At 35.3% G+C, this 25,934-nt stretch overlaps 1 protein-coding gene across 2 annotated transcripts in view; it reads left to right on the forward strand.

The window, feature by feature from the left end:
- Positions 1-25,934, forward strand: part of LOC129378395 (adhesion G-protein coupled receptor D2) — an 80,338-nt gene that overhangs the window by 15,451 nt on the left and 38,953 nt on the right. For both annotated transcript variants that reach the window (XM_055058759.1, XM_055058762.1), the window contains exon 21: positions 23,554-23,595. In XM_055058759.1, coding sequence (XP_054914734.1) covers positions 23,554-23,595 — 42 coding nt within the window. The remainder of the gene's footprint in view (positions 1-23,553; positions 23,596-25,934) is intronic.

A 25,934-nucleotide genomic window follows, 5' to 3' on the forward strand; every position in this document is an offset into this window, starting at 1 on the left:
GGATAGATTCCTTTTATGACTGTACAAGGTCTCTGGACCAGATATAAAAAGCACAAATCAATGAAAAAGCAGCAATAGACAGATAATTGCACAATCTATTTAGAAAATTGATGTGGTACCATTGGTAAAATATAAAAAGAAGAAAACAATATATTGGATGGATTTTAAGATTATTTTCTAATGAAAAGAAAACAAGAGAACAAGATTCTCTGAAAATTCCTTTCATTTACTCATCAACTGAAACATTGAAGTATCAATGTTTAGTTTCTCATTTGCTGTCAGTGCAGTCCTCTGCTGAGGAACTTTTTTATCCCTGCATTCATATAAATATAACTTTAACATGTGCTGGATAAACACTGCACTTTCCAAGTACGGTGACACCACACAAACTTATCAATATACATGTTATTCATATACAAAGGAACACCTCTATAGCTGGAGTAATGATGAAAGCTTATATAGCTATTTCTTCAAATCTCTAAGCTTAAAAAAACCTTTACACACATATCTAAACTGTAAATATTATTGCGATATTTTTATCTTTTTCTATGGTTGATTAAAGCCACCTTGGCACATAAAATTGTCATGTTTTATTTCACTTAACAAAAGAATTTTGAAAACTTAAGATCACTGCAGTAGTTGGGAAAACCTGCTCAAAAATGTGTCGTAAGCTAAAAAACATTTTTTAAATTCACAATTTACATAAAAAAAACAAATATGGAGCTGATCATTTTACCTTGCATTGTCTTTATAGAATCACAATGGACATTAAATATATATATTTATAAAACTAGCACTTTATCTGTTGCGCTCATTAGTAATAAATAATTTGAATCAACTGATCTACACACAGTTTGTCATACATTTTAATTCACAATTAGGTCAGTACTTTTTAAAGAACAGAAATGATAACAGAAGTTAGCAGCACTGTGTTGCTTCTTGGTCTTAATTGGAATTAGGCCCCTGAATGAATTTTTTGCTTAGGGCCTCAATCAGCCTTGCTCTAAGTTTGACCAAGAATACCCATCCGTACTAATTCCAGTTTTATCTCTTTCCTCATTTAAAACTACATTCTGGGTACAAATGTTGCATATATTACATTAGGCTGAATTTAATTCCATATAGTGATTTGTAATAATGTAATATGTCATAAGAAGTAGTTGTTCTAAGTTTTTATTTTTTTTATGTGAAGCCTTTAAAACAACCATGTGCTTGTTACTATTAGCTGGAAAAAGACAAAGGTTGTAAATAACATCACAGTTTAAGCAGTTTAAACAATATTTTGTTTATAAATCAGAAAGAAAAAGGTTTTCTATTAACTTAGCAACTATGAAGAGGATACGAGATATAGCAAGGTGTTTTTACTTATCATTGACAAATATAAAGTAAAAAGGGGAAAAGGTTGCTATCTATGTGTTAAAAAGAAAATTACTTTAACACGAAAATTGTACTCTAATTGCTCTTTTTATTTTATATCTGCTTTTTTATATTCAAAGCTCAGTATTATTGTGCTTTTGTTCACATGGTCAAAGCCCCTTTTTGAAAATGTAATGGATACTGTACTGTTCTTGCTGTTTTATATTTTTTGTTTGATATTTTATACACACACATTAATGTTCAAATATCCATCCATTCTCTAATAAGAAAGGTACCTGATTTTCCACTTTTATGAGTTATTTTCTACTTTCTGTCCAAACAGAAAGCTTGAAACATATTTTGTTGCACTTTCTCTGGAGCAGACCACACTGGATTTCTATCCTTCCCCCCACTTCTCTGCATCTGCTTTTGCAAGTTGTAGTTATCTTTTAATCAGCTGTATCTTTAATTGAGCTGTATATTTAACCGGAAAATCAATAGAGGACTTAGCTCCACTCTAATCATTAAGTCAGATCCTTTGCTTACCATAAATAGTTTCTGTTTCTCTCTCATATCTAATTATATTTTTTCCACGTCGACAGTAATTAACACTGAGGGGTTTACTTTGCTCTTGTTGTAGGATTGCACTGTTTAACATTTTAATGTCTGATATGGATTACTGTTATGTGTTTAATTCTAACTGGCTCTGTCTATTCAGCTTTTCATCTCTGAATCCTACATTCTGTTTTTCTTAGTCTGTTTCCTTTTCTAAATTTTGTGGATCTTTTATGTTTTCTCTTTTTGACGATGCGGTCTGGCCCTGGTCATTAATTAAAAGACACCAAATGATTTAGTCACTTATTAATTACGCTTTTAATCAGTGACCTGAACAAAAGTGACGAAGCTTTTCTGTTTTTTCTCGTATAAAGACAAAAATTAAATTTTTTATTAGTTCAATGTTCTTTTAATGAATCAATGAATTTTCTGTGATAAAAGCAAATAAAAATGTAAAACGTTAAAACATTTCTTCCTGGAAACATTCAACTTTACAGAAAACACCCTATTCTGAAGAATAAATATCCAAGTGGTAATAAGGAAAAGTTCGTGGGCTTTTACATTTTGGTAAACCACTGATACATATACCTAATTTTAACAACCGTACAAGCATGTTCAGACTCCAAACTCAACCATATTTAATGTTGTGCAGGTGATTTGGGTAACGTCGTTATTCAACTGGCTTTTATGCCAGAACTGTACCAATGAGTGAGAACAGATTTAAACAGTTTTCTCACATGGGGCTTAAATAATATCCAAGGTGAAACTGAGACCCTGTTATAATCTGGCTTCTGAAACATCTCTCTACATTTATACAAAATATACATGTGAGGTTTACAACTTTAGGTTTCACTTCAAACTAACTAGCCTTGAATGGATTGGAGTCAGAGAACTCAAATCCAAGTTCAGCAGGAGTTGAGACTCTGCAGCCACTCTCCCTGTGCAGGGTAGCACCTGCTCTGTGTCTGGAATGGAGGAAACACGTTGCTCTTATTACTTCTTATAGCCTTTAACGGTAATCTAAAAATATGAAATAGGTTGAATGAAGTCATCTGTACAGTTCCTTGCAAAAGTTCACTTTTATCACATTATAGCCAAAACTTCCAACATATCCTGTTGGGATTTTATGTGTTAAATAAAAAAATATGCATGATTGCAAACTGAAAGGAAAATTGTGCATGGTTTCATGGACGTCACAATAATTGTGTGAAGACGACTTGTCCTCCTCCCAGTTGAAAAAATATAACTTTTTCTTGTGGAACATTTTATGTCTTTCATGTATTCTTTAAAGAACTAAATCTAAATCGGTCAAAATTTTGATTTTGACAGAGCAGACAAGACCTTAAAGAAAACTTGATGCTATTGTCTGCTAGAAAAAGCCTAATTTGTGCTGATAAAGGTGGTTGGAAAAAAGACATAGATTTCAGAATATGAATTAAGTTGCAATTTATTGATAGTATCCCTACTAGTGGTTGTGCTGATACAAGTATGGCCAGTTGCTCCTTCATGTCAGAAAAACTATGGCTGCAGAGTGTGTATGAGTTATAATTTCTCTTTTTTTTCCTCAACTCTCAGGAAGCTGGTTCAGCGTTTAATGTTTTTACCTCACCTTGGCAAATTTCATCATCTGTGCTCATGTTTATGTGAGAGTTTAGTAATGAGCGAAGCTGTGGTCTCACAGAATTAGCACTGGCCATTTTCTCTGTCTTTGACATTTTTTGTTTTACAGTGTCACAGTACACTTGAGCTGAAGACAGCCTGGCCATCTTCAGTGTCAACCATCGATTTGTTAGAGAGTAGACTAAATACCATTCACACACATTATTAAATTGATATAACCATAAAACTGGGACAGGCAAATTTCTGGCAAACAAATGACAAACCAACAAACCCATAAATTGGTAAGAAATTTTAACAGTGTGTTTTTTTTTTTCTTTTTTTTTAATTATTATTATTTGTAGCTGTTATATTGTCAATGGGCCCAGCCCAAGTAACACAAAGCTTAAGCAGCAACCTTTTATTATGAAATCAATAAAACAGATAATGTTGACAAGCCTTTTCTTATAGCTCTCCCTGATGCAGCTCGCTCATCTCCCCCACTACAATCCTTACAACTACAAACTATCTCCACCGTTGTTATTGCCTGAACACGTTACAGTGAATAAAATCACAGCTGATCTGGCATTAATGTACTTTGGCCTTTCTGAACTTGTAGAAAGCACTATTAAATTTTGCTTCAATTTTATGTCCAGAATTCAGGCTTTGTATTATGCTCTGCTTAAGTGGAAGAACCACTCCTGTGATCATCATGATGTCTTATTTTTTCTAATTCTTTGTTTTTATTTAATTCCAGCAATCAAATGTTTGCCATTTTTTACTTTGCAGCTAAAAGCTACTGTTGTCATTTAAGTTGCAAGACTTGTACCTTTATAGTAACATTCTCAAATCAGACAACCCTTTAGAGATGCACCAATCTCCAGCTTCTTTAACCATTCACCTGCAGATGCTGATTTTGTCAAATTCCAGTGGCTCTTAAAAAGTTCATAGTAGGAGTAGACACAAAATCACATTGTGTGTGCTACAAAACAATCACTGTAAAATCTGTATTCTCCAGAGGTCTACATTCATTTTGATTTACAAAAGACTCCTAGAACTTTGGAATTCAGTTCATGGAGGAGATCAGACATGACAACTTGGGGGTTGTCTATTCAGTACTCCTTAATTTACTATCTCACAGCATAAATGAAGTGCAGATGCACCCCAACATGTCCTGGAAAATATGTTCTCCTTTTGAATAGCTCTGCTTCCTGTCACCTAATGAAGAACACTTCCCTGATGCTAACTTTTTTTTGTCATCTTCAAACTGTAAACATTGACACCAAAGAGTGTTTTTGCTAGCACCAACCGGTAGCATTTACATTTAGTGCTTCTGCGGATCAGACAATGTTTCTCGGAACAGCTTGTCATAGGTTGGGCCATTCTGGCTGAATGATGGAATCCAGTCAAGACCTTATTTTTTTGTGCTGAGTTCATTTAAATGTGAGAAATCATGGACCCTTGTCATATTTTATTTAATTTTTTTTAAATCAAAAATAAACAGCGTGAATTTTGAATGCTTGAAACTTTTTACTCTTACCTACTACTACTTGTTTTATTTTATTTATTTTTTATGAACATCCTCACCATAAATACAGTCATGCCTCATCTGCTCCCTTATCAGCAAGAGATAGAAGAGAAGAATGGGTGCTCTTTGGGTAGGCCATAAATTCTTCCACTCTTTGTCATCCAATCTCGGGGTAATGTCGTTCAAAATCCCTGTACCATCTATTATCTGGGTATAATAGGTTCCTGGCCATGCAGTGTCCATCCTATTATTATCCCATAACTTTAAACTATCAATAACTTTGAGGTTCAGAGATAGTTGGATGTTGGTGAGAAAGAAAGGAAGCATCGGAGAGGTGAAGAAAGTTGAGCAGTTGGTAAAGAAAATATTAAGGTGATGTTTGTTCTCAGCAAGTTGTTGATAGTTGTTGACTTTGACTGGGAAAGTGCTACTCAGAAATGTGTTGGTTTAATTCTGTTATAGTGCTTTGTTTCCTGAGGAGGGCAGCCCTGTGCCTTTATAAAAGTTGAGTAGTCACAGAAATCAATAAGAAAAGTTATTTTGTCTGTTTCATCATGTTGTATTTAGATGTATTTTCTCAAATTAATAAAAGTTTTCAGTTTTCTCATAAATCTCAGGTGGAATAAACCTCTGGATGTGAAATTTATCATTTTATTAAGCTCTAAAAACAACTTTGAGAAAGCAAAGTATTGTTTTAGAAAGAAGCCAGTAAGTGTGTAATTATTTTAAACTTAAAAGTCAAAGTACATTTATGTTTTTGAGCTGAAGACTTTAGAACTTATTTTTAGCTGAGTTGTACTTTTTGCTTTTCTAAGAAACTATTTCACACCATAATTTAATTTAAGATTGATTCACATTCTTCCAAGATATTTTAGAATTTAATATTTGCATTAAAATACAATAAATACTACCAAACCGATATCAACATTTAGACACACACCCATGCACACCCGACTTGGCTAGTTGACATCAGAGTATATCTAAGATATAGATATGATCAATAAAGTGTTGCTCTGCCTATTGATTTTTGCCATATGGAAGATTTGTTGTGTGAGTAAGCAATGTTTTTATGGCCTCTGAAATGATTGTGCAAGAAGAGGTTTTCCCTTTTTTCACTCAGAACTTGCTTAGAGCAAAACTCTAAGAGATGGTTGGTGGCTTTAATACGTTTGTGTATACAAACATGTAAAGTCACTTGTAATTAGGCCTTATGTGAGTAACTTTTTTTTCTCAGATATCAGTGACATTTTAGTTTTAGCTCACCAATAAACTCAGGGTTCATTTTATTTGTGTATGAAGAGTATTGTGGTTAAGGTATCCATATCTTACTTTATGTTATTATTCTTTTACCTCTGCTCATATTTTATTATTAATAAACAAGTGAGTGTTCTTGTCTTTGGTCTTAGAGTCAAACAGACTAGATAAGATGATGTAGAATTTTATTTCTACTTAAAGATCAGGAGAAGAATTGAGCATGAAATGTCTTTCTTAAGAAACCTGTACACGTCAATGGGCATCAACTATGACAGTCTGGCTTTAACAAGATTCACTTCAAGTCAGTGCTTTTCATTTATCCGAGCAAATAAAAACATCAGATTCTGGATCTTGTTTCTCTCTTTCGACTCATCCAAACTTGAACAGCAGCCCCATTCAGAAGGAACGTTTTCCTTTCCTGTTTCACTTAATTGGTAATTTTGTCCATGTGGCATGCTCCGCCTGCTTCACTTTATTTTATTTTATCTTTTATTTTTTTGCTCAGTGCTTTTTTTTTTTTTTGAATGCAGTGGGATACAACTGATGTGTGTGTGTTTTATTTTTTAAAGAAATGACTCATTTGTGTTACTGGTTACTTCTGAAGCAAGGTTTAAAAAAAACAAACAAATCGTTTCATGACAAAATTGTTTGCATCCTCATTGCCCAAGAAAATAAGAGAAGAAAGAAAAGTCCACTGTTAGCATTGCATTTTCAATTACCAGGCACGGCATTAAAACAATATTCAAACGGGATACCAAGGTCGGCCCTGACTCCCAGTACGCTTCTTTGAGGTGGCACTTATAATGAGGATGTTGCAGTGTTTTTAAGTAGTATATTTATAGTCCGTTTTATTTCTCCTTCTTTTTCTTTTTTCTTTAGTTTAAAGAAAAAAAATCTATGTAGAGCACTCTGTAATATTGTTTGAATGTAAAACTTCTAACTGAAGGAGGCTTAACTCTAAATGTTAACTTTCATACAGGAACTTCTTATGAAAGTATGAGATCAGCTGTCATTTTCTTATGCAATGTAAATATTAAGTCTAGGAGTAAAAGGAGAGGGCAGGAAATCGAATATATGATGAATGAACTAAGCCTGACTTTTTCTTTCCCTTTTGGAGGGAGTGAAATACTATTGGAAACATCAGTTATTGAAAACTGGCCTGCAAAAATAAAGCGGTGCATATAATAGGTTTCCTGCCCCCAAAAAAAAGAGGCGAGAGAATTCCTGTCATTGCACCACCACCTCCAAGACCTCTTCTTCTGTTAAACCTGCCTGCATTTGTTTGCCTTAGAATTACCTGCCAGCTCAATTTAGTAATTGACTTTGTCATAAGAAAGCAAACGAGCCCCTTTGCCCCTGCCAAACCATACCTTTGTGTGATTTTTTTGTGTGTTTGGAAGTGTGTTCTGCTAGCTTACCGCCTATCTAATTTGTAAAATCCTCCCTGCTTTGCCATTTGTCATAAGCAGATATATATGTCTCTGTTTTTATTCTTGTGAGCAAATGCATTTTAGCAAGCAAGCATTCAATCAGCTGAGTCTCACCTTCATGACCTCACTCTCCCATGTCCCCTCCTTCCCGTCTTCCAATCTGTGCTACAGACAGTGTCTGCTGCTCAGACACCAGAAATTACCCATGTCGAAACAATGACTGATCTATTTATAAGTTCACCGCCTTGCCTTTTGTATTGGCTGACATTGCTCGGCATGTGTGCGCACACACACAACCTTAAACAGCCATATCAGTGATGGCATGGGGTGAATAGGTTGGGGATAGTCCTGGTTTTCCTTACCCCGCCGCGTCGCCACAGATCCCTGGATTTACCCGTCTTTGATGTATACTTTGAGGGTAATTAGTGAGAACTGGGTCAGAGTAGGCCGAGAAAGCAAAACAGAGTGGTTGTTTCAGTGACTGGGTGGTAAGGAGATGCTTAGATCTGGTTGAGAAAAGCCTGTAGGTGTTGGAGGTTAAATGGCTGCCAAGTATGAACCACTTTACGTGAAGCCCTCTTTTTGGTCTGTCTGTCTGTCTGTCTGTCTGTCTGTCTGTCTGTCTGTCTGTCTGTCTGTCTGTCTGTCTGTCTGTCCGTCCGTCCGTCCGTCCGTCCGTCCGTTTGTTTTCTTATACCGTAGACCCTAATGGGGTCGGGTGGTGCTGGTGCCTGTCTCTAGTTAACGTTCCAGGCAAGAGGCGGGGTTCACCCAGGACAGGTTGCTAGTCTGTCTTTGTTGCATCTACCTTAATGCAAATAAACATTGCTCAAATAGTTTCTAAAATGTAATTTTTTTTCAATGGAAAGATTTTCATTAGCTTTTTTCTAAAACAGTCTCACCAGTGGATGCATTTTATTAACTTTATTTGTAGTATGATTGTGGTTTTATTCTCAGTTAACTTGCAACTTTGAATATACCAATGATAATATATTTGTATTTTTCAAAATTTATTTTTCATTTGCTCTTTAATGCAAAAATTTGATATTTGAACGAAGGAATTATGAGTTAAAAAGTAGAGTTAGGAGGGTTTTTTTTTTTTTTTAGCAGACATCTCATTTCAAAATAAGATTTTCTTTTTAAAAATTTTCATCAGTTATTATTTGTAATTTAAATTTCTTTTAATGAAATTCCCCATTTCACATACCACAAGGTTTCTTTTTGAATTTATGCTAGTCCCATTAATTAAAACAGTTATTTGTATTTATGGACAAGTGATCTAGAAAACACTTATCCAGAGTAAATCCCATGTGGGGATGATTAATGGGCAGTGAAGTATCTGGGAAGCAGGGTGGCTACCTGTATATTTTACTACCAGTACAGTAGAGCATTGTGTGAAAGAAAACAAAACAGCAACGATTAGAGATGGAGAACAACGGCTCTGGCAGCGGGACACTGATTGGGATGTTGATCGTCCCTCGCTGGCCTTTTGCCCTTCCTGCTGTGGCCCCCGGCCTGCCCTCCACAGATACCCCAGGTCGTTTCCTATCCATGTCAACACACACAGATATGCACTCTTCCCGCTGAGTGTTTACAGCCACATGCTGATTCCTATTAATCTGCTTCTCATCTGGGTCCGAAAGAGGAGGGGGTTGTGGAGGAGGGTTTGTCTTGGAGCAAGAAGCCAGCGAAGGTGGGTAAAGCCATTTCGCTCACACAACCAGAGAGCCTCGGCTGACAGATTGCGCCAGGCCTGGACTTCTTTTTACATTGAGCAGATGTGGTCTCCCACTTGTTTTACTTAGTAATTATCCCTCATTAGGTGAAAGCATGTGCCAATCAAACAACTTGGAGAGTGAGAGCAGAGCCTGGGCCAGAGCAGGGAGAGACGGGAGAGAGGCAGGGAGACCTGTAGCCTGATCTTCACAGTTTTTACAAACACAGAGTCATTACTAGATCAAAGGCAGGCCCTGCCAGTGCTACAGCTTCTGCATCACTGGCATTATTATGTCATGTTTGACATTTCGGCTCTTGAAGAAATTACTTGCGCAATTAAAAACAAATGTTTTAGATTTTTCTTTCAATTATTTCATTTGCACTGAAGTTTTTTTTTTATTCTAAACTTTTATTCCAGTGATAGTGGTGTACTAAAAATGTTAATTAAATGTTGAGTATTTTCTTTGACAAACTTTGAGAAGAGTTGCAGTCCTGTCTCACTAAATTAAGCTTAAATTTCTGCCACATTTGTTTCAATTTTGTTTTTATTTTATGGTGTCCTAAAGAAACACAATAGATTGGATAAATTAACTCGGTACCAGACACTCAGAAGCCTTAATCCAATTTTTTGTTAAAAATATTTTTTGTAAATATTGTGTACAATTGATTTATGTGTTTTGTTTATTTTTAGTCAAAAATATGGGAAATGCTAGTTATTTGGCAAAAATAAAATAAAAATAGAAACCTTTACATCTCAGTTTTATTTCTTTTAGTTTTTACGATTGTTGTTATTCGTTCTACAATTCATAGTGAGCTGAGTCTATGAATCATACAGCCATCCTCACTGGGTTACTGGGGGAGTGCAACTCTCTTCCAAAAAATAAAAGAGTGAGAAAGAAGGCAGAAACGAAGATCTATGAAGTCTTCATGTCAATGAACTACCATTCATTTTCACTTTGAAGTCCTTTGAACCGTACTGAAGTGTGATTGCAAGTGACAGTCACAGAGTCTGCCGGCTTATCATGATGGATGCACCTTGCCGTCATGGTGGCGCTGCACACATGTATTTGCACGTGCACTCCCAGACAAATGCATGAATAGGGAGCGTTTCAGAGCAGGGATAAAGCGGGTCTGCGTTTCCAGGCACAGACCCACTTATAAGATCCATTTATTCGGCTCATTCATACTCACAAATGGACAAGGTTACTGCAATTTTTTTTTCTTTCTAATTGTACAGTTTTCTAAATAGCAAGAGTGGAAATTCTCTGCCAATTTATTTTAGTTTTAAACTTTTAAAGATAATACATTGCTCATAAAGGTCCTATAAAGCAAAAGGGTGTTTTTTTTTTTTGTTTGTTTTGTTTTGTCATGTTTGTGCTATTAAAATTTATACACCCGCATTTTTTCAAAGATTGAAAATGTCACAAAATGTTACAAAATGTAAATGAAATGCACATATTTGTGAGGTGGACATTACTTGATGACCTGCTTATTATGTTCATTAGATGTTTTCTTTCTGTCTTTCTTCCTCTTTTTTTCTTTTTTTCTTTCCCTCTTTGATCCTTTGTTTCTTTCATTCTTTCTTTCCTTTGTACATTATAGAGCCACTCATATCTCTCAGCCCTGTGTTTGTGAAATACAGTAACTGCACCAAAACCATGTTTTCCTGTTTTTAGCAGAAATTGACCTTTTTAAAAGCCATTCATGATTTTCAATTGAGGGTGCTGCAAACTGTCATAGTTTTTTCTTTTTTTTTTTTTTTTCCATCATGGGTGTCTGATTATGTTTAACTTGTTTCATTTCCAACAAATGGCGATATTTTAGTCTGGAAATTCCTCTTCCACCTCCACAGAGGGATGAGAAATAACTTTCTAAAATTTAGTTTGGACCTAATTCTGCTTGCCTCAAACAAGTAATGTTTGCAGGTGAAAATGCAAGAAGCACTATTTTTGCAGAAGCGGGCTATGCTTCAACAGGAAGCTGCTTTCTGTGAAGGTGTAAGAGCCTTATTTGGACCGTGTCTTTCATAAAGATTTATTGCCATGTTAAATGTTTCTTCAGTATTACTAGTTCTATCTTGCTTATTTATAATTTGCACTGTGGTGGAAAATTACTGAAATACTTTTAGTGCCAGACTAATAAATGGTTAAAAGTTCATATCATGAATACAAGTGTTAATACAATAATTTCATATTGCCCTGTAAAATGTTCAACTTTATATGAAAGACAGATAGAAACTGGCATTATACATGATACAAAATTCTGTATAATCTGAAAAAATTATACATGATTTTCAATTATTTAACACAAAAAAATACACTGTACATTTGCATTCAGCTCTCTATTTACTACTCCTACAAATTTCAATACAATCAATTGCCTTCAGAAGTTCACTACTTTGCAAAAAATAATATTTTTTTATGTATTTTAATTAATTGTTAAATTAAACATGTGTTGTTTTTTTTTCTTTTTGCATTTTATATTTTAAATATTCAGTAATTATAATTAGTGGAGACAAACTTATTTGGTACTTCTGATAGTTATATGTAATGGTAGGTGAGAACTTCTTTATAAACGTCGAAATCAAATTAGCACGTCCTGTCAGTATCCGACTCGGGGCACATGTGTAATTTTCTTCAAGCTCATCCAGGGCCCAGCTGCTGTACTTCAGGATGTCTGTTCTTCTGTTTATCCTCCCTGTCATAGGAAAACTACACGATTAGAAAAAAACATCGGAAGATTGACGGCGGGATAACATTCAGTTTGACAAGAAGGTGCGCCAGGAAAGCCAGCCGAATACCAAAGTATTTTTAATTAAACAGCTCTTTCCACTAGCTGCAACAGTTCAAAGACTCCTGCTTTGACCCATGTGTTAAAAGTTTGTATCAGCTTTCCCTGGCTGTGTTTTTCTTGGCATCCAAGACACGGAACCCTAAATTGTCTTGTTTAAAAGCTAGCTTGTTTACAGTTCAATCTCTTTCTCTCTCTCTCTTTTTTTTTTTTTTTGCCAACCTCGCCATTATAATACCACATGTGTGCAGTGTGATCATGTTCAGAGCATAACTCCCAGTTCTTTCTTCTTTATTTTTTTTACATCTTTAAATAGGCCTGATTTGTGTAGATACCTACAAAACTAAAAATAATTTTAAGATCTTCTACTCAGCCCGATCAGATTTATTGTGTCATTTTGGCTTACTTACACGTTAAAACAAATAAAATAAAGCGCTCATCTGTTTCTTGGGCACTTTGTCAATAACATTTGTCCGTCTGATGTAAAATCGATAAGACACACACTGACACAATGCCAGAGCGATGGCAAATGTGTAGTCATTTATCATTGACTAGTAATAAAGATATGTCACAATTGATTTTAGCCCATTTCTCCCCCTGCTTTTCGTTCTCCGCCTCTCTCTCTCTCTCTTTTTTTCTCTCTCTCCACTCTTTCGTTCTTGCTCTTTTGCAGGAGCAGTAACTAGAAATAAATAAATTAATGTTATTATGACTAAGGTATGTTTGGCCTTGCTTAACTCAATTATTATTGGAGAATGAGGCTGTGATGATTTGAAAGTCTTTGTGCTCTGATTCCAGTGAAGTGCTAGATCGGAGCACAAAAAGAGGAAGAGCATTTGATGGATTAGTGTTCGGGTGGAATCTTCTCCAGAAAGGTGATGTTTGATCTGTTACTTCCTCAGACATTTAAAAAAGATTTGCAAACATTTAGTTTTTCTCATGTTTCTTGAGGTGCACCACAAAGAATCATTTTGTTATCCAATGTAGAGGCACATAAAAAAAAATTCAAATATGTTTATTACCTTGAGAAAGTAAAAAAAAAAAACAAAGAAAACCCCAGAGAAATTATTAAAAGTGTCAAAATGCAAAACTTAGAATATAAATAGCATTCTAACATACATTTACAAAGAATCATCTGTAGTCCTAGAAACAGGATTAATATGCATGCACTGTAAAAACAAAACATATAATCTTTTTATGTAATCACTGTCATACTAAGCTAGTTTTGGCCAGTTAAATTTCTGAAATGAATTTCCCAAATGTCACAAATCAAGAAAATTATTGTGTTATTGAATGATTAAAGAAATTAAATACAGAAGTGGACTGCAGAATTTAGAATGGTTAGAATTATTGCCTTGCAGAAAATATTTGGTTGATCTTCCTATTGATATACAGGGTTATTGCTAATTTCAAAGATGTAATTTGCCTTTTTTTCTGCTCCTTTTGAGGAATGACTTCATCCTCTCTGTGTGGCCTTTCATCCCATGTCAGTGCAGGCCTAATATAAAAGTCACACACTCTTATAAGTTTCAGGCACCATCTTCACAACATCTTCTGGTTTTGTTTTGGGACTGAGTTGAAAATCTTACACTTAAACACAGTGAAGGCATCCTTCATCGCCTCTACAAATGTTGCTGGTAAGCCTGTCAGAATTTTATAAATCCGTGACATTAGAGCACAGTTTGTTGCGTTTGTTCAGTGTTTGTCCACAGTTTGCTTAGAGAAGAGGTATAATTCTGTGTTTGTAGAACATAAAATAAAAGATAAAGTAAGATAAATCTTTCCTCACTCATTTTTCTGGCATTTAGCAAGTAGAAATAGGTGTGTTAATCCTGTCTGACACAAAACAGAAAATGTTTAGTCTGTTATGATGTGAGACACTGATTTGTGTTGTTTTTCTATAATCAATGTAAACATTTGGGCTTAATTGCATATTTGAGCTCATAACTAAAGTTTTTAGACAACTGTATAAAGTAGGACAAAAAAAATGTTTCACATCGGTATATCTTTATTTTTATTGGGCATTTCACTTTTTGCCCTATTTAGGTCAGAACATTTCATTGTGATTTTGCATTACTGGTTATGAATGTGTATGTGGAAAAGAATGGCAAAAAAGCATAAGATGCTAAGACAATACAACAACAAAAATAACTAAGTAGTTAAAAGTTTGAAAACAAGAATGCATTCTGATTAACACCACAGGCAATGTATTCATTAAAGCATCTTGTTTCACTAGAGGGTGGCTATATTAGAGGTGCAAACATTGTGGAATTATGTATTTTTAATTTTCTATGACTAGATATAATGTTTAACATTCTATATGTGCAGTCAATTCCTGTTTTTTACAGACCTTTGCACAAAATCCTAACTTTATGATCGTGGAGGATAGTGCTGCTAATTTTGTTACCTTCAGGCTACTTATTTAAACTCTTAGCTCATACTTCCTGCTTGTGCAATTTTTTACTATGCATACCAGTCCAGGAATATGACTGTCACTAAACGGGGTCTAGGGGTCGAAGAAGCAGTGACCCTCATTTTAATATGATGTCTGGTGACACATTTTCTTACGATCTCTCGCAGGGTCTGTTGTTTCTAATCGGTCCCACGCATCACTTCTGTGATTGAATGTCCTTAGTGCTGCTGTCATCTGCGCCTTCTGGACTAAGTTACACAGTTTTTTTCAAATGTGTGGTGAGATGTTTTGGGAAGCCAGATAGGCTTGTGAGACTGATCTGAACACTAATGTACATTTGAAAATAAAACAACATCACTTTCAATTGTAAGTGTCAAAGTTAAACAGGTTCTGCTACTTTTCTAGTCATTGTGACCCTCCACTTCCCAGTGTTTAGGTTTGTGTGTCAGCCATGCCACCAAGGGTTGCCACCGCTGGGTTGTGTGTACCCAAGTTGCACCGGTGGTAGCGAGCAACATCTGTTTCGAGCTTGTTGTTCCTCTTGGCTGCTTTTCAATTGGATTTCCTCAAGCAGGGCCAAAAGCTGTCACCTCTGCCAGGCTCTGTTAGCGATCACCGCCGGCCCCTATATTAAGTAGGTGGTTCAGGGCTAAGCTAATAACTCTCCCTCCTCTCCTGAGCCATCACACACTCGTACCGGTGTTCTTCATAGCCTCTGAGTCTGCCTGTGTGCATGCATGTGTGTGTGTGTAGATAGTCTTACTTTTCTTCTGTTGATGTACCCCATTGAGGCAGGTTCGCTTGGGGGTCTGCTCCTCCACTTGCCACACAGCTGACCGTGTTTCTTATCAAGAGAAAGTGGAAATCTTACAAGACCATTTCAAAAGAGGAACTTATCCACTTTCCTTAATAATGTGTAGCAGAATAAAAGCAGAAACAAAACTTTTGTCTTACATCTTAAGATAAGTGTTAAGATTTAGAGCAGAAATGTTTTTGTCTGTAGCATTTCATATCAGTGATGAGTGCAGCTGTTATTTATCCAGACAGAAAAGTATCTTATTAGGATAAAATGCATTTTTCAACAAATACAAATACAATATTTATGATAAAGCAAAACATAGGACGAGTCAAATTCCAATTTACTGTCAAAATCTATTTACACAGGATTAAGTTTAGCTTGACCAAGTGAATTTGCTCACTTTTCATAAAAACTAACATAGTCTTCTGCAGAGTGTAACATTAATAACTGTAAACACAGATCCCTGCATGTATCCCCAAAGAGAAACCAAACCCCTTATCTTAGCTTGAAATTTTTTAAAAAGCTGTGGCTATTTTCAATCCCAGGAGGCTACATGGCAGACAGAGGTTGAAAGCTGGACCCGATCAAAGAGAGCAGCTTCAGTTTACTGTGTTTTCCTTTCCTGTTATCCTCGGATGGATTCTAGTTGAATAAACTTCCAGAAAACTTGAAAACAGCTGAGTTCATTTAAATCAAGGCTGCAAACCCACTTGAGTTGCTTTTGACCTATAATCACTGGAACATTGATCAACATATTTGATGTGTATTAATAATTCTGATTATGGCACTGGACAAACAGTGGAAATGTTTATTACTGGTTCTCAATTGGCGACTGTGTGATGATTTTAGGAATGATTATTTTTGTGTTTTTGTTATAAAGGATGTTGAACTGACTTGTTTCTGAAATGTGCCGTACTGATAGACTTGATTAGTTGATAGTTTAAGCAGCTTGAATAGACAGAGAAGTTTTCCTTGGGACTATTTTATTTTCCAACAGGTCACTGACACTGAACATAGATAACTTTAGTTCTCCTCTTTTAGTTCCAATTTCTACTCTTGTTTCTATGAGCACAACCTTAAAAACAGTGTTTACATATTTATTTCCATTGTTTGGACAAATAATCGGCTTTTGATTTTCTGACAGACTGATCAAATATTGATTTAAACAAAAGATTGCGTGCAAGAGGAGCATGGTGTCTTATAATGTACTAATAATATCTGCCAAACTCAATTCCTTCTGAGAACCTTAAATCAACAGATGTTTTAGAATCCCGAGAAAAATGCGCTGCGATTCATTTTCCCGCTATAAGCATCTTTCCATCTTACCTTCTGGCCTTCTTATGCAAGCCTAGGTATTTCAGTTTTTATTGTAGGTATTTGCCTTTTTAACCCTGCAGAGTGCCAGGTTACTCGTATACCTGCATGTTTCTCTGCCTCCGTGTCTCTTGCCAGTTGTTCTGGCCAGCTGGAGCAGTTACTTTACGTCGGGTTGGATTTGAACTGAAGACCTGCAAACCATCAACTCCCTTTTTTCACAGCTTTGACAGACACTTTGATTTGACGTGCCATGAGCAGTTAAAGTGCGAGTTATGTATACATGTTAATTAAACTGTTTATGCATGGAGGGGTCAGAGACATTAGCAAGCCCCAGTGCAGAAGTGTGAATTTCTTCTCTTTTCCCTCAATCACAGCATTTTAACCTCTTCTGTCTCTCATTTTCTTAATGATTACCAGGTGGAAAGGCAGGGTTTTTTTCCCCACCATTTTTGCCAAGTAGAGACGCAGATAGCTCTATTTGTGAAAAGTGTCTCTGTGTGTTTGAATTTGGGCTAGCATATTTGACTGGAGGTCTAAGTTACTCAGATATCTGTCTTTTTTGTCTCTCTGTAGTTCTTTGAAAAATATGTTGTGGTTTTGGTCCTGAATTTCTTTTGATAAAGCTGTTGGTCCAACACAAAGATGACATTGTAAAAATTTCCTTTTCAATGTGTAATGTCAGTTTGACACTGAGCCATGGGAGTGCCAGATGTTACGGTTATAAACAACATAAAGCATGTGGTCTATAAAAGTTGATACTATTGAACCGTTTTATTTATTGATAAGCCTTTCGTTTATGAAATGTAAAAAAAAAAAAAAAGAAATTGCATTAAACATAACTGAAGAGTCATTCATCTTTGCTTTGTGACACAGCAGCCGTGGAAGAGCCTTTAAAGGGGAGTGTTGTGTGATTTCAGGGATTTTCTTATCACAATCAAGTAACTATATTACCTTTAAATCAAAATCAAATCAAATTTTATTTGTATAGCACATTTCGGCAACAAAGCAGATCAAAGTGCTTTACATCATAAAAACACAAAAGTCAACAGCTGAGACCATTTTTCCAAGTGCTGTCATTTACACATCAGAATGCTGGTTAGTGTTTTATTAATTATAGTACAAAAACAACTCTAAGCAGGTGGGTTTTTAGTTTAGATTTAAAGAAACTGCGTGTTTCGGCTGTTTTACAATTTTCCAGGAGTTCAGTTTAACTTCAGTTTTTAAAAAAATGCTGGATATATCATATACAACCTAAAAGAAATTTCACCTCACATCACAGCCACATCATCATAACAGGCCTGCGTCTCTTTAAGAACCTCTTAGCTTTTCTGACAAAAATCCAGTGGAACTAATACTTTTCAGAAGTCCTGTAAATGGTAGTTGATGTCTATTTACAGTTCTTAAGAACTGTAAATAGCAACAATGGATGCATAGAAAATATTTTTGTGATGATATATTGAAGGGGGAGATGTGCTACTTATCAACCAAAACTCCAGAAAAATACATTGATGCCTTTGGTAGTAATATTTCACCAATGTGAAATATTTCAGAATTCATAATAATAATAATACTTTTGCATAGAATTTTTTTTTTCCTACTGTATGATCATCTTAAAATTGTCCAGATCCTAATCCTAAACGGAATTTAAGCAGTTGCCATTTCTTTCTGAAAAGAAACATACAGTAACTTTTAATCCAATTTTAAAAAGCTCCTTTCCCTGATGTCACTTTAATATAATGAAATGTTTTGCCTGCCTCTCTTACAAAAAGGAGCAGTTAGATGACAGAAGCAATATATTGTAGCAGAGAAGAAAAACCTGCCCCGTCAGTCACTATCTTTTTGCCAAGATGCTGCCCTCTCCCCTTAATCATAGTTTTCATATCTGTACATTGAAAATTTGTTTCCCAAGGACAATGTCATAAACTTACTATTTTCCGAGATTTTTACCTGCCAGTGCTGCTCTCTTAAGTCCACTCCATTGGAGAGCTTGATGGAAACTGAAAATGAGGAGGCTGAAAGGTGAAAGATTTTGGGGGATGTATAGTCATCGTTCACTTTGAATATATAATCATTTATTGTGCACTAAGTTGTTGACTCTAAAACTCTGAAGTGTATCTTCAAATTGCAACAAAGAGCTGCAGGTGTGAAATGTAAAAGATGTAGTGATTTAGTTATGTTTTGTTTCCAGATCAGATTTTATGAAGAAAAATATAGAATAAATACCCTTTGGGAAGAGCCTGTTCTGCTCTGGTAGCACACCAAGGGTCCAATATATAAGTAAAAATATTTGCTGATAATTTTTTAACTTTTCTGCTCTGCTGCAACAGAACAGTAATTACCATCTGTGGGACTTTGTGCCAGATCTGAACTTGTCGTAACCCAGTTCAGAAAGTATGATTAATGATGTTCTTTTGAATCTAAAATGTGCTTTGTACAGACTCCTGAATTAAATATTTTTAAGTGTGTATATATGTTATCAGTCATGCCTGCTTTTAATTTTGGAGTTTCTGCTGAAGTTGTTTTGTAACTGGCATAAAATGTAAGAGAGAAACAAATAATTTGGACTTACCTTCCGATTAATTTGGAGTTCTGTGCCAAGGAGAAACAAAGGCAAGTTTGCACTTGGCAATTTGAATTACTTTGTTTCTAGAGTTGTCCAATTTTTGGAACAATGCAACTGCTTTAACTTACTGTTAGATTTTAGCTTTTGAAAACAAAACACATTTTTGTTAACTGGTGGATAGACCATGCATTGGTTTGTTCAGATAAACTCTGAATTATTATTTGTTCTCATACTTTCTTATTGTAATCATAAATTTTATGCCCACTTGGCATTAAGTTCAAATAAGAAATTGCATATTTGATATTTAACTCTCTTGTTAGTGTAAGTACAGATATGCAATAAAACCTGCTCATTTGTTCATGTCCAGCTTGGGATATTCTTAGATGATGAGTTTAATTTAGCGACACCACTTGCAAAGTTAGGACTAAAGAGTAACATGAAGCTTTTAGTGCAAAACTAAGCTGTACTTAATGGCTCACGGTAAACATTTAATGGACTCCACTCGATTTTACGTAGAGTGAGCTGCAAGGACAGGGAAGGAAAACTTTCAAAAGGAGGTTGTTAACTTTATTAACAGTCTGTATTTTAACAGCATCAAGGTTAGAGCTACAGAATTCATTGCTTTGACTGATTTGACTTAGAATATGCTGCAATAAACCAGCGGCTCAACTTTAATTTACTCTTTCTGCTTCCCTGGACAACACTCTGAGAATCAGAGTCCTGCTTACTTATTTAAACAAGTACTATTTTATGTTGTATTGCAGCAAAGTACATTTCTCTGGGGTGATTATGTTTTTGATACAACACGGTGTTATCTTTAACTTTTTAAACATACAATTGTTTGCTAATGAGATGGGAGCAAATTAACATATGCTTTGCTGTTTGATGTACAGTGTAGCAATACTTTGATAGTAATTGTGTTCACTCTTTGCATAAATTGGCCAGTATCTTGTGCCAAGTTCAAAAGAAACAGGGCTGAGTTTAGACAAACATTCTGGTATTTAAATAATGTGCCCCAATTTTCTTGCATGTTTGTTTTTCAGTGCAGATATTAATGAATTAACATTTTAAACAATCCATCTTATTTTTAACTCAATTAGATGTTAAAAGATCATTTTAACTAATATGCGCAGCATGTTCTCCTCACTTTGTGTGCTGCACAACAAAAGATTGATCACAAATAAGAGCAATGATCAAAAACATGATAATCAAATTGCAACAAAGAGCTTAAAATTGCAACTCTATTGCAGTACAATAGAACATGCGCTGCAAATTACCCCAGCAGTGTTTGTGTTTGTTTGCACCTAAACTTACTTGCCTATTTATATGCATGTGCTTGTTGTTGAGTAGATGATTATGATCCATACCATACGTGCTAAATTTTCTTTTTTTTTGGGGGGGGGGGCATTTATATTTCCAATAATGGGCATTCTTGACTTTAGTGAATAGAAGAATCAGACCAGCAGATACAAGAAAGCTGTTTCTCATTTAGATTAAATAGAAAATCTTCAAATAGCTTCACCACACAAACAAGGGGACATATTTCACCAGTTGAGGGTTGAAACAAAATTTAATAACCTAGTCCTAGTCCATTGTAACCAGGTGACTTGGAATCAATGTTATCCCTCCTGTTCAGTGGTCAAAGCATTGTTTTTTAATCTGCTTCTAGAATTTCCACAATTATATATTTGACCTTTCTGCTGTGTTCCTTGGTCTGTATGAAGTTGTTTGCCTACTCCTGTTCTCCAACATGTTATCCCAGAAACCCTGTTACCTTTAGTTAACATTCGGGAAAAACCTTGATAAATGAGGCTCCTGCTTGTAATGGATTTTAAAGCTATCATGAAAAAAGGTGCTGAAAAGAAATGCATTCACTGGCATCTAAACATAGGAGGAAATTGAGCAACTGTTGGCTCAAACTGTGTGAGTAAATATTTGGTTTTGCTGTTTCCTCACTAATTTGTATACTCTCTGTTACCTTTTATTTATTTATTTTTATTTTACCTCACAACCTAAAAATTGATTTGAGAAAAGAAAAAAAAAAGAAAAATTTAATCATACACTCTTTCACTGCTCAGTGTCTCAGTTTGATTTGGAAATAAAAATCTTTTCATCTTTATGTGATCTGTCCAGTAAGACATTTATAGAGAGAAGCAGTACATTTATTATATTCTGGATTGACTTTTAAAATTTTATGAAAGAGCTACATATGTATTACTCACTGTACATGAATAAAAAAAAACAAATCAGATTTTTTTTTATTCGCAGAAACACCCAAACACATTTCAGTTTCCTGAAAGCTTTTATTTGCTGCTCCAATTTATAGAAACAGCAACTGTTTTTTTCTAAGGCCAACCAATTTATCAATAGGTTTATTAAATAAGATCAATCTGAAACAGCATACACTAGCAAAAAAAAAAAAAAAAAAAAAAAAAACCTGGAAGGAACCTTCACCTTAAATGATTATACTCCCTACTTTCTATCATAGTGATTTTTTTGTGGTGGTCGGTTGGGTTGGATGATTAGTTGTATTTTTTTCCACTTTACTGCCTCAGTTGATGGCATAAAATGCAGCATTTATGCACAAATGAGACTGCAAGTGTGATATAAATGCACGTCACACTTAAGTTTTGAAAACCATGTATCATTTTCCTTTCACTTCACAGTTATGCACGATACTATGTGTAGGTCTGTCAGAATCAACAGCAAATAAAATACATCGAGGTTTGTGGTTACAAAGGAAGAAAATATGTAAAACTTCAGAGAGATTTAAAACTTTTTTTATATTCATTAACCAGCTGTCCTAACAGTTTACTAATCTCTCCATTGTGTTATTTTATTTCTTTATGAAACAATTTTCTCCTGCATTTCCAATTATCAAATAAAATTCAAATTTAAGAAAAGCCAGTATCAGATTTCATATAGTCTGCTGCATGTGTGAGACAAGTAGAACTGTCAGTTTCAAAACGATGTATGACTTGATGTATGTATGACTTGTTATTACGATAAACAGGGCAGTTCAATTCATGGGGGTGAGCCACAGCCCACTTCTCGTCGGTCAAGCAAGAGGTCGTCGCCAGCCTTTGTCATCTGGCCACTGAGGATGGGCCCCCAAATCATGTTGTCAATGTTGATGCGTCGAGATCTCCCTCTGGCAAAAATTGGATACTGTGAACTTGTTTTGATTGATGCTTTGACCACATTGTTCCCGGTCCTCGTGATGTGTCCTTACCCTCACTTTTACTGGCAAAGCAACACAAACACTTGGCAATGAAAGGGGAGAGATGTACTTTAAAAAGTTATTTTGTGCCTGTAGTAAGTTAGTTCATATTGACATTGTGTTCGTGTTGTCCAAGCATCTCGTGAGTCCATCAGCCTTAAAATTTCTAGGACTTTAACTGTCTTTTTTATATTTTCTCGGTCCATGTTTTGTGGCACAGTTCAATCAGTGCGCAGGGCTTGTTGTTCCCACTGTTTTCATTGAGGCTAAAGGATTACATTTTTGCCTGAAGGTGAATGCACAGCTTGTACATTCAATGAATGCCACAATGGATTTGAACGGAAAAAAATAATAATAATTTCATTGCGACCAAAAGTGCAGGCTTTTTTGTCTCCAAGGGCATGACATTCTTGGACCCTGGGTACTAGCCATGAGTTTTATGAACATGAAATATCTTTTTTTTGTCTGCTATTCTTTTCATTATGTTCCCCTTGCCTCTTTTCTTCTCTGCTTTCCTCCCAGTCTTGTCGGCTCCGAGTTGCTCTCTTTGTGTGTAACTGTTTGTGCCTTTGGATTTTTAATAGGTTAGTTCTGTCTAATTCCCAAATTTTGCTTTTTATTTAATCACATTTTGAAAGAATGTTTTTGATGCAGGTGATTAAGGCTATGGAGAATGTGTTTTTTTTTGTTGTTATGCATTTACAGTTAATAAAAACATAAAATGAAAACAAGCTCTTGAGCTTGTTTTTCTGAGTGAGTGTAGGTAGAACCTTGTATTTCACCCTTTAGTTGCTTTGTGTTGCCTGGGTATGAAACAAGTGCAAGCTGAGCTTTACAAAGATGGTCCAGTTTACAGAAATTCTTCATCATCTTTACAGCATTTCACCTTCCCTGTACTCATAAATCAACTTTGTACTTTTCTTTAATGCATTTAACAAAAAAGGATAAAAGAGAAAACAACAGTTACAACTTTGTCCTCTTCTTTCTCTCCTCTTTCTTTCTTTGTCTGTTTGCAGGGCCTGTTCATCTTTCTGATATATGGGGTGTACAACACAGAGGTAAGTCTGCATTGTGTCTCAAGGCTGTCGGAGTGAATGAGAGAAATGACAAGTTTCTGATGGGCTTCTTGCTTAAATGCTGTGTGGGTGGGGTGACAGACTGTGCGTGTGAGAATGCGTTTTGTGCGGGTGAGGGGAGGGGACATCGTTTCCACGCGAGCGTCCCACTGCCCTTCATGCTTGGACTAACTTATATGCATCCGAGTCCGACCATTTAACACTGACACGCTGCGCTTCTCAGCCACTCATTCCTCACCCACATTGGCTAATATTTCACTGCCTCTTTAAGTTTTTAAACTCACGGTCCTCCATTTAGCATCCTGACAAAGCTCCTGGCCAGGGCTTTGCATGGCCCAGTGCAGCTACCATTGCAGGATGGGGAAAAAAATAAAAAACAAAACAGCAACAATGCAAAAAAAAAACCTGTTTTCAATGAATAATTGAAAACAATAACAATATTGGGATATGATTACTATTTAAAGTGATTCTAGCAGTATTGCTTAAACTTTTTATAGCAAAGACCACATTTGTAAACAATACCAAAAATGTGCCACCTGCTGGCCATTATTAAAGCATAAGACCTGCTGTTTAATTATGCATCACCTTTAATGCTTAGAAATTAAAATTATTACCGGGCGAGGTTAATATTGGATCTGATGTCATTAAGAGATTAATGTAGTAACTTCAAAAGGTAAATAGGCAGCCAGGTGTACTTGTACATTGTGTTTTGTTTTCCCCCTAAATTTATAGTGGGTAGTCATGAAATACACTCCACAACATTTTTGTCTCCCTGTAAAGGAAAGATCAGTGTCTCTGGGTTCTAAACAGTGACCTAGGGGCCTTTGTGCTGCTCTCATAAGGTTATTCTACTGGCTCATTTTTATAATTCATTCATTTTGAATGTATAAACACATTTTTTAAGCCCGGGTGTTCATATTTTAGTTAAATTCTTTTTTTAACTAAAAAGTTATTTTGTGCCTGTAGTAAGTTAGATCTGTGGTTTGGGTGGACCCACTGTATTTCATTGCTTAAATTCAACACAACCAAATATATTTTACATTAAAACACAAAAAAGATGATTACTTCAATTACATCGATACAAAGAGCAAATATGGTTTATTGTCACCTTATAATTTTAAAATAAAACATTACAAGAAAAAATTTACTGCTCATTCATATTTGCACTATCACAAAAGCATATACCGTACATTAAAAAAGGATACAATTTATATTCCATATATAAGTAAAGATTTATGTTTATTTTTAGATTTACCTGTAAATCGCTATAATAACATATTTTATTTAAATCTTTTTTATTTTTTTGACCAGTTGCAGAGAAGATTCATAAGCACAAACATCCTTGTACTATACAGTCCAAGGACTGACATTTTTCATAATGTTAACCATTCCAAGTTCATTCGTAACCAAAGCCTTTACCAAAGCTTTATTCACATCATAACTCAAACCTAAAGTAGAGCTCGGTAGAATTTAAAAAAGATCAGAAAAATGTCCTCACTTTCCACAAATGACCTCCTTTTGTAGGTAGAAACTTTTATAATGGGAATACATAACAATACCCTAACCCTCCACACACAAACAACAAGCCTAGAAAGAAGCACAACCAGAAGACACAATTTTATCAGCTCTGGGTTTGGTGGGCCCGAACATCCAGAGTGCAATGGATGTTACATTGGGGGCAATGTATGGTGGGTGGTCGTCAATTTTCTTTTCCTGAACTATGTTTTTCATAGAAAGTGACCAGAGGCCAATGAGTCTCAGTTTGAAAAAGCCAATCTCCTTTATATGTTTTACTATAATAAAAAGAGAAAATGGTTTCTACAGACTGAAATAGAAAGGGTTCAAACACTTGTATGTAGAATTTCAAAGATGTAATTTATCATCAAAGTATAATTTAATTTTTGAAGGATAAAGGTGCTAACATATCATGTAAAGAAGCAGAATGCATTCAAATTTCCATTCAATACAATGAAAGGATGTCTAACAAGCACTTTTCTTGTCTGTGCCCTAAATGAAGCCCAGTTGACGAGTCTTCAGTTCTGATGAATCCAAAGGTCTTTTGTCTTTTGTTGTTGGAGATGAGGCATTTACAAGATAAATGGGCAAAATTACATGACCTCCCATTTTTCAGTTTTTATCTAACTTCCTCAGTACCTCCGTCCATCTGAACATCCAAAATTACATTGGTCTCACACAACATTTCAATTTCCTGTCTTTAGTTTGTATTTCCTCTTTCTTGCTTGTATTCATGTCTTCTTCAGAGCATGAAAAGGTGTCCCTGAGTCATAGCCAATCTATTGATAATACAGATGCTGGGAAGG

The sequence above is a fragment of the Poeciliopsis prolifica genome, unplaced genomic scaffold (genome assembly GCF_027474105.1).
Source record: "Poeciliopsis prolifica strain line A6 unplaced genomic scaffold, Auburn_PproV2 SCAFFOLD002, whole genome shotgun sequence".
In the NCBI taxonomy this organism is placed as follows: Eukaryota; Metazoa; Chordata; class Actinopteri; order Cyprinodontiformes; family Poeciliidae; genus Poeciliopsis; species Poeciliopsis prolifica.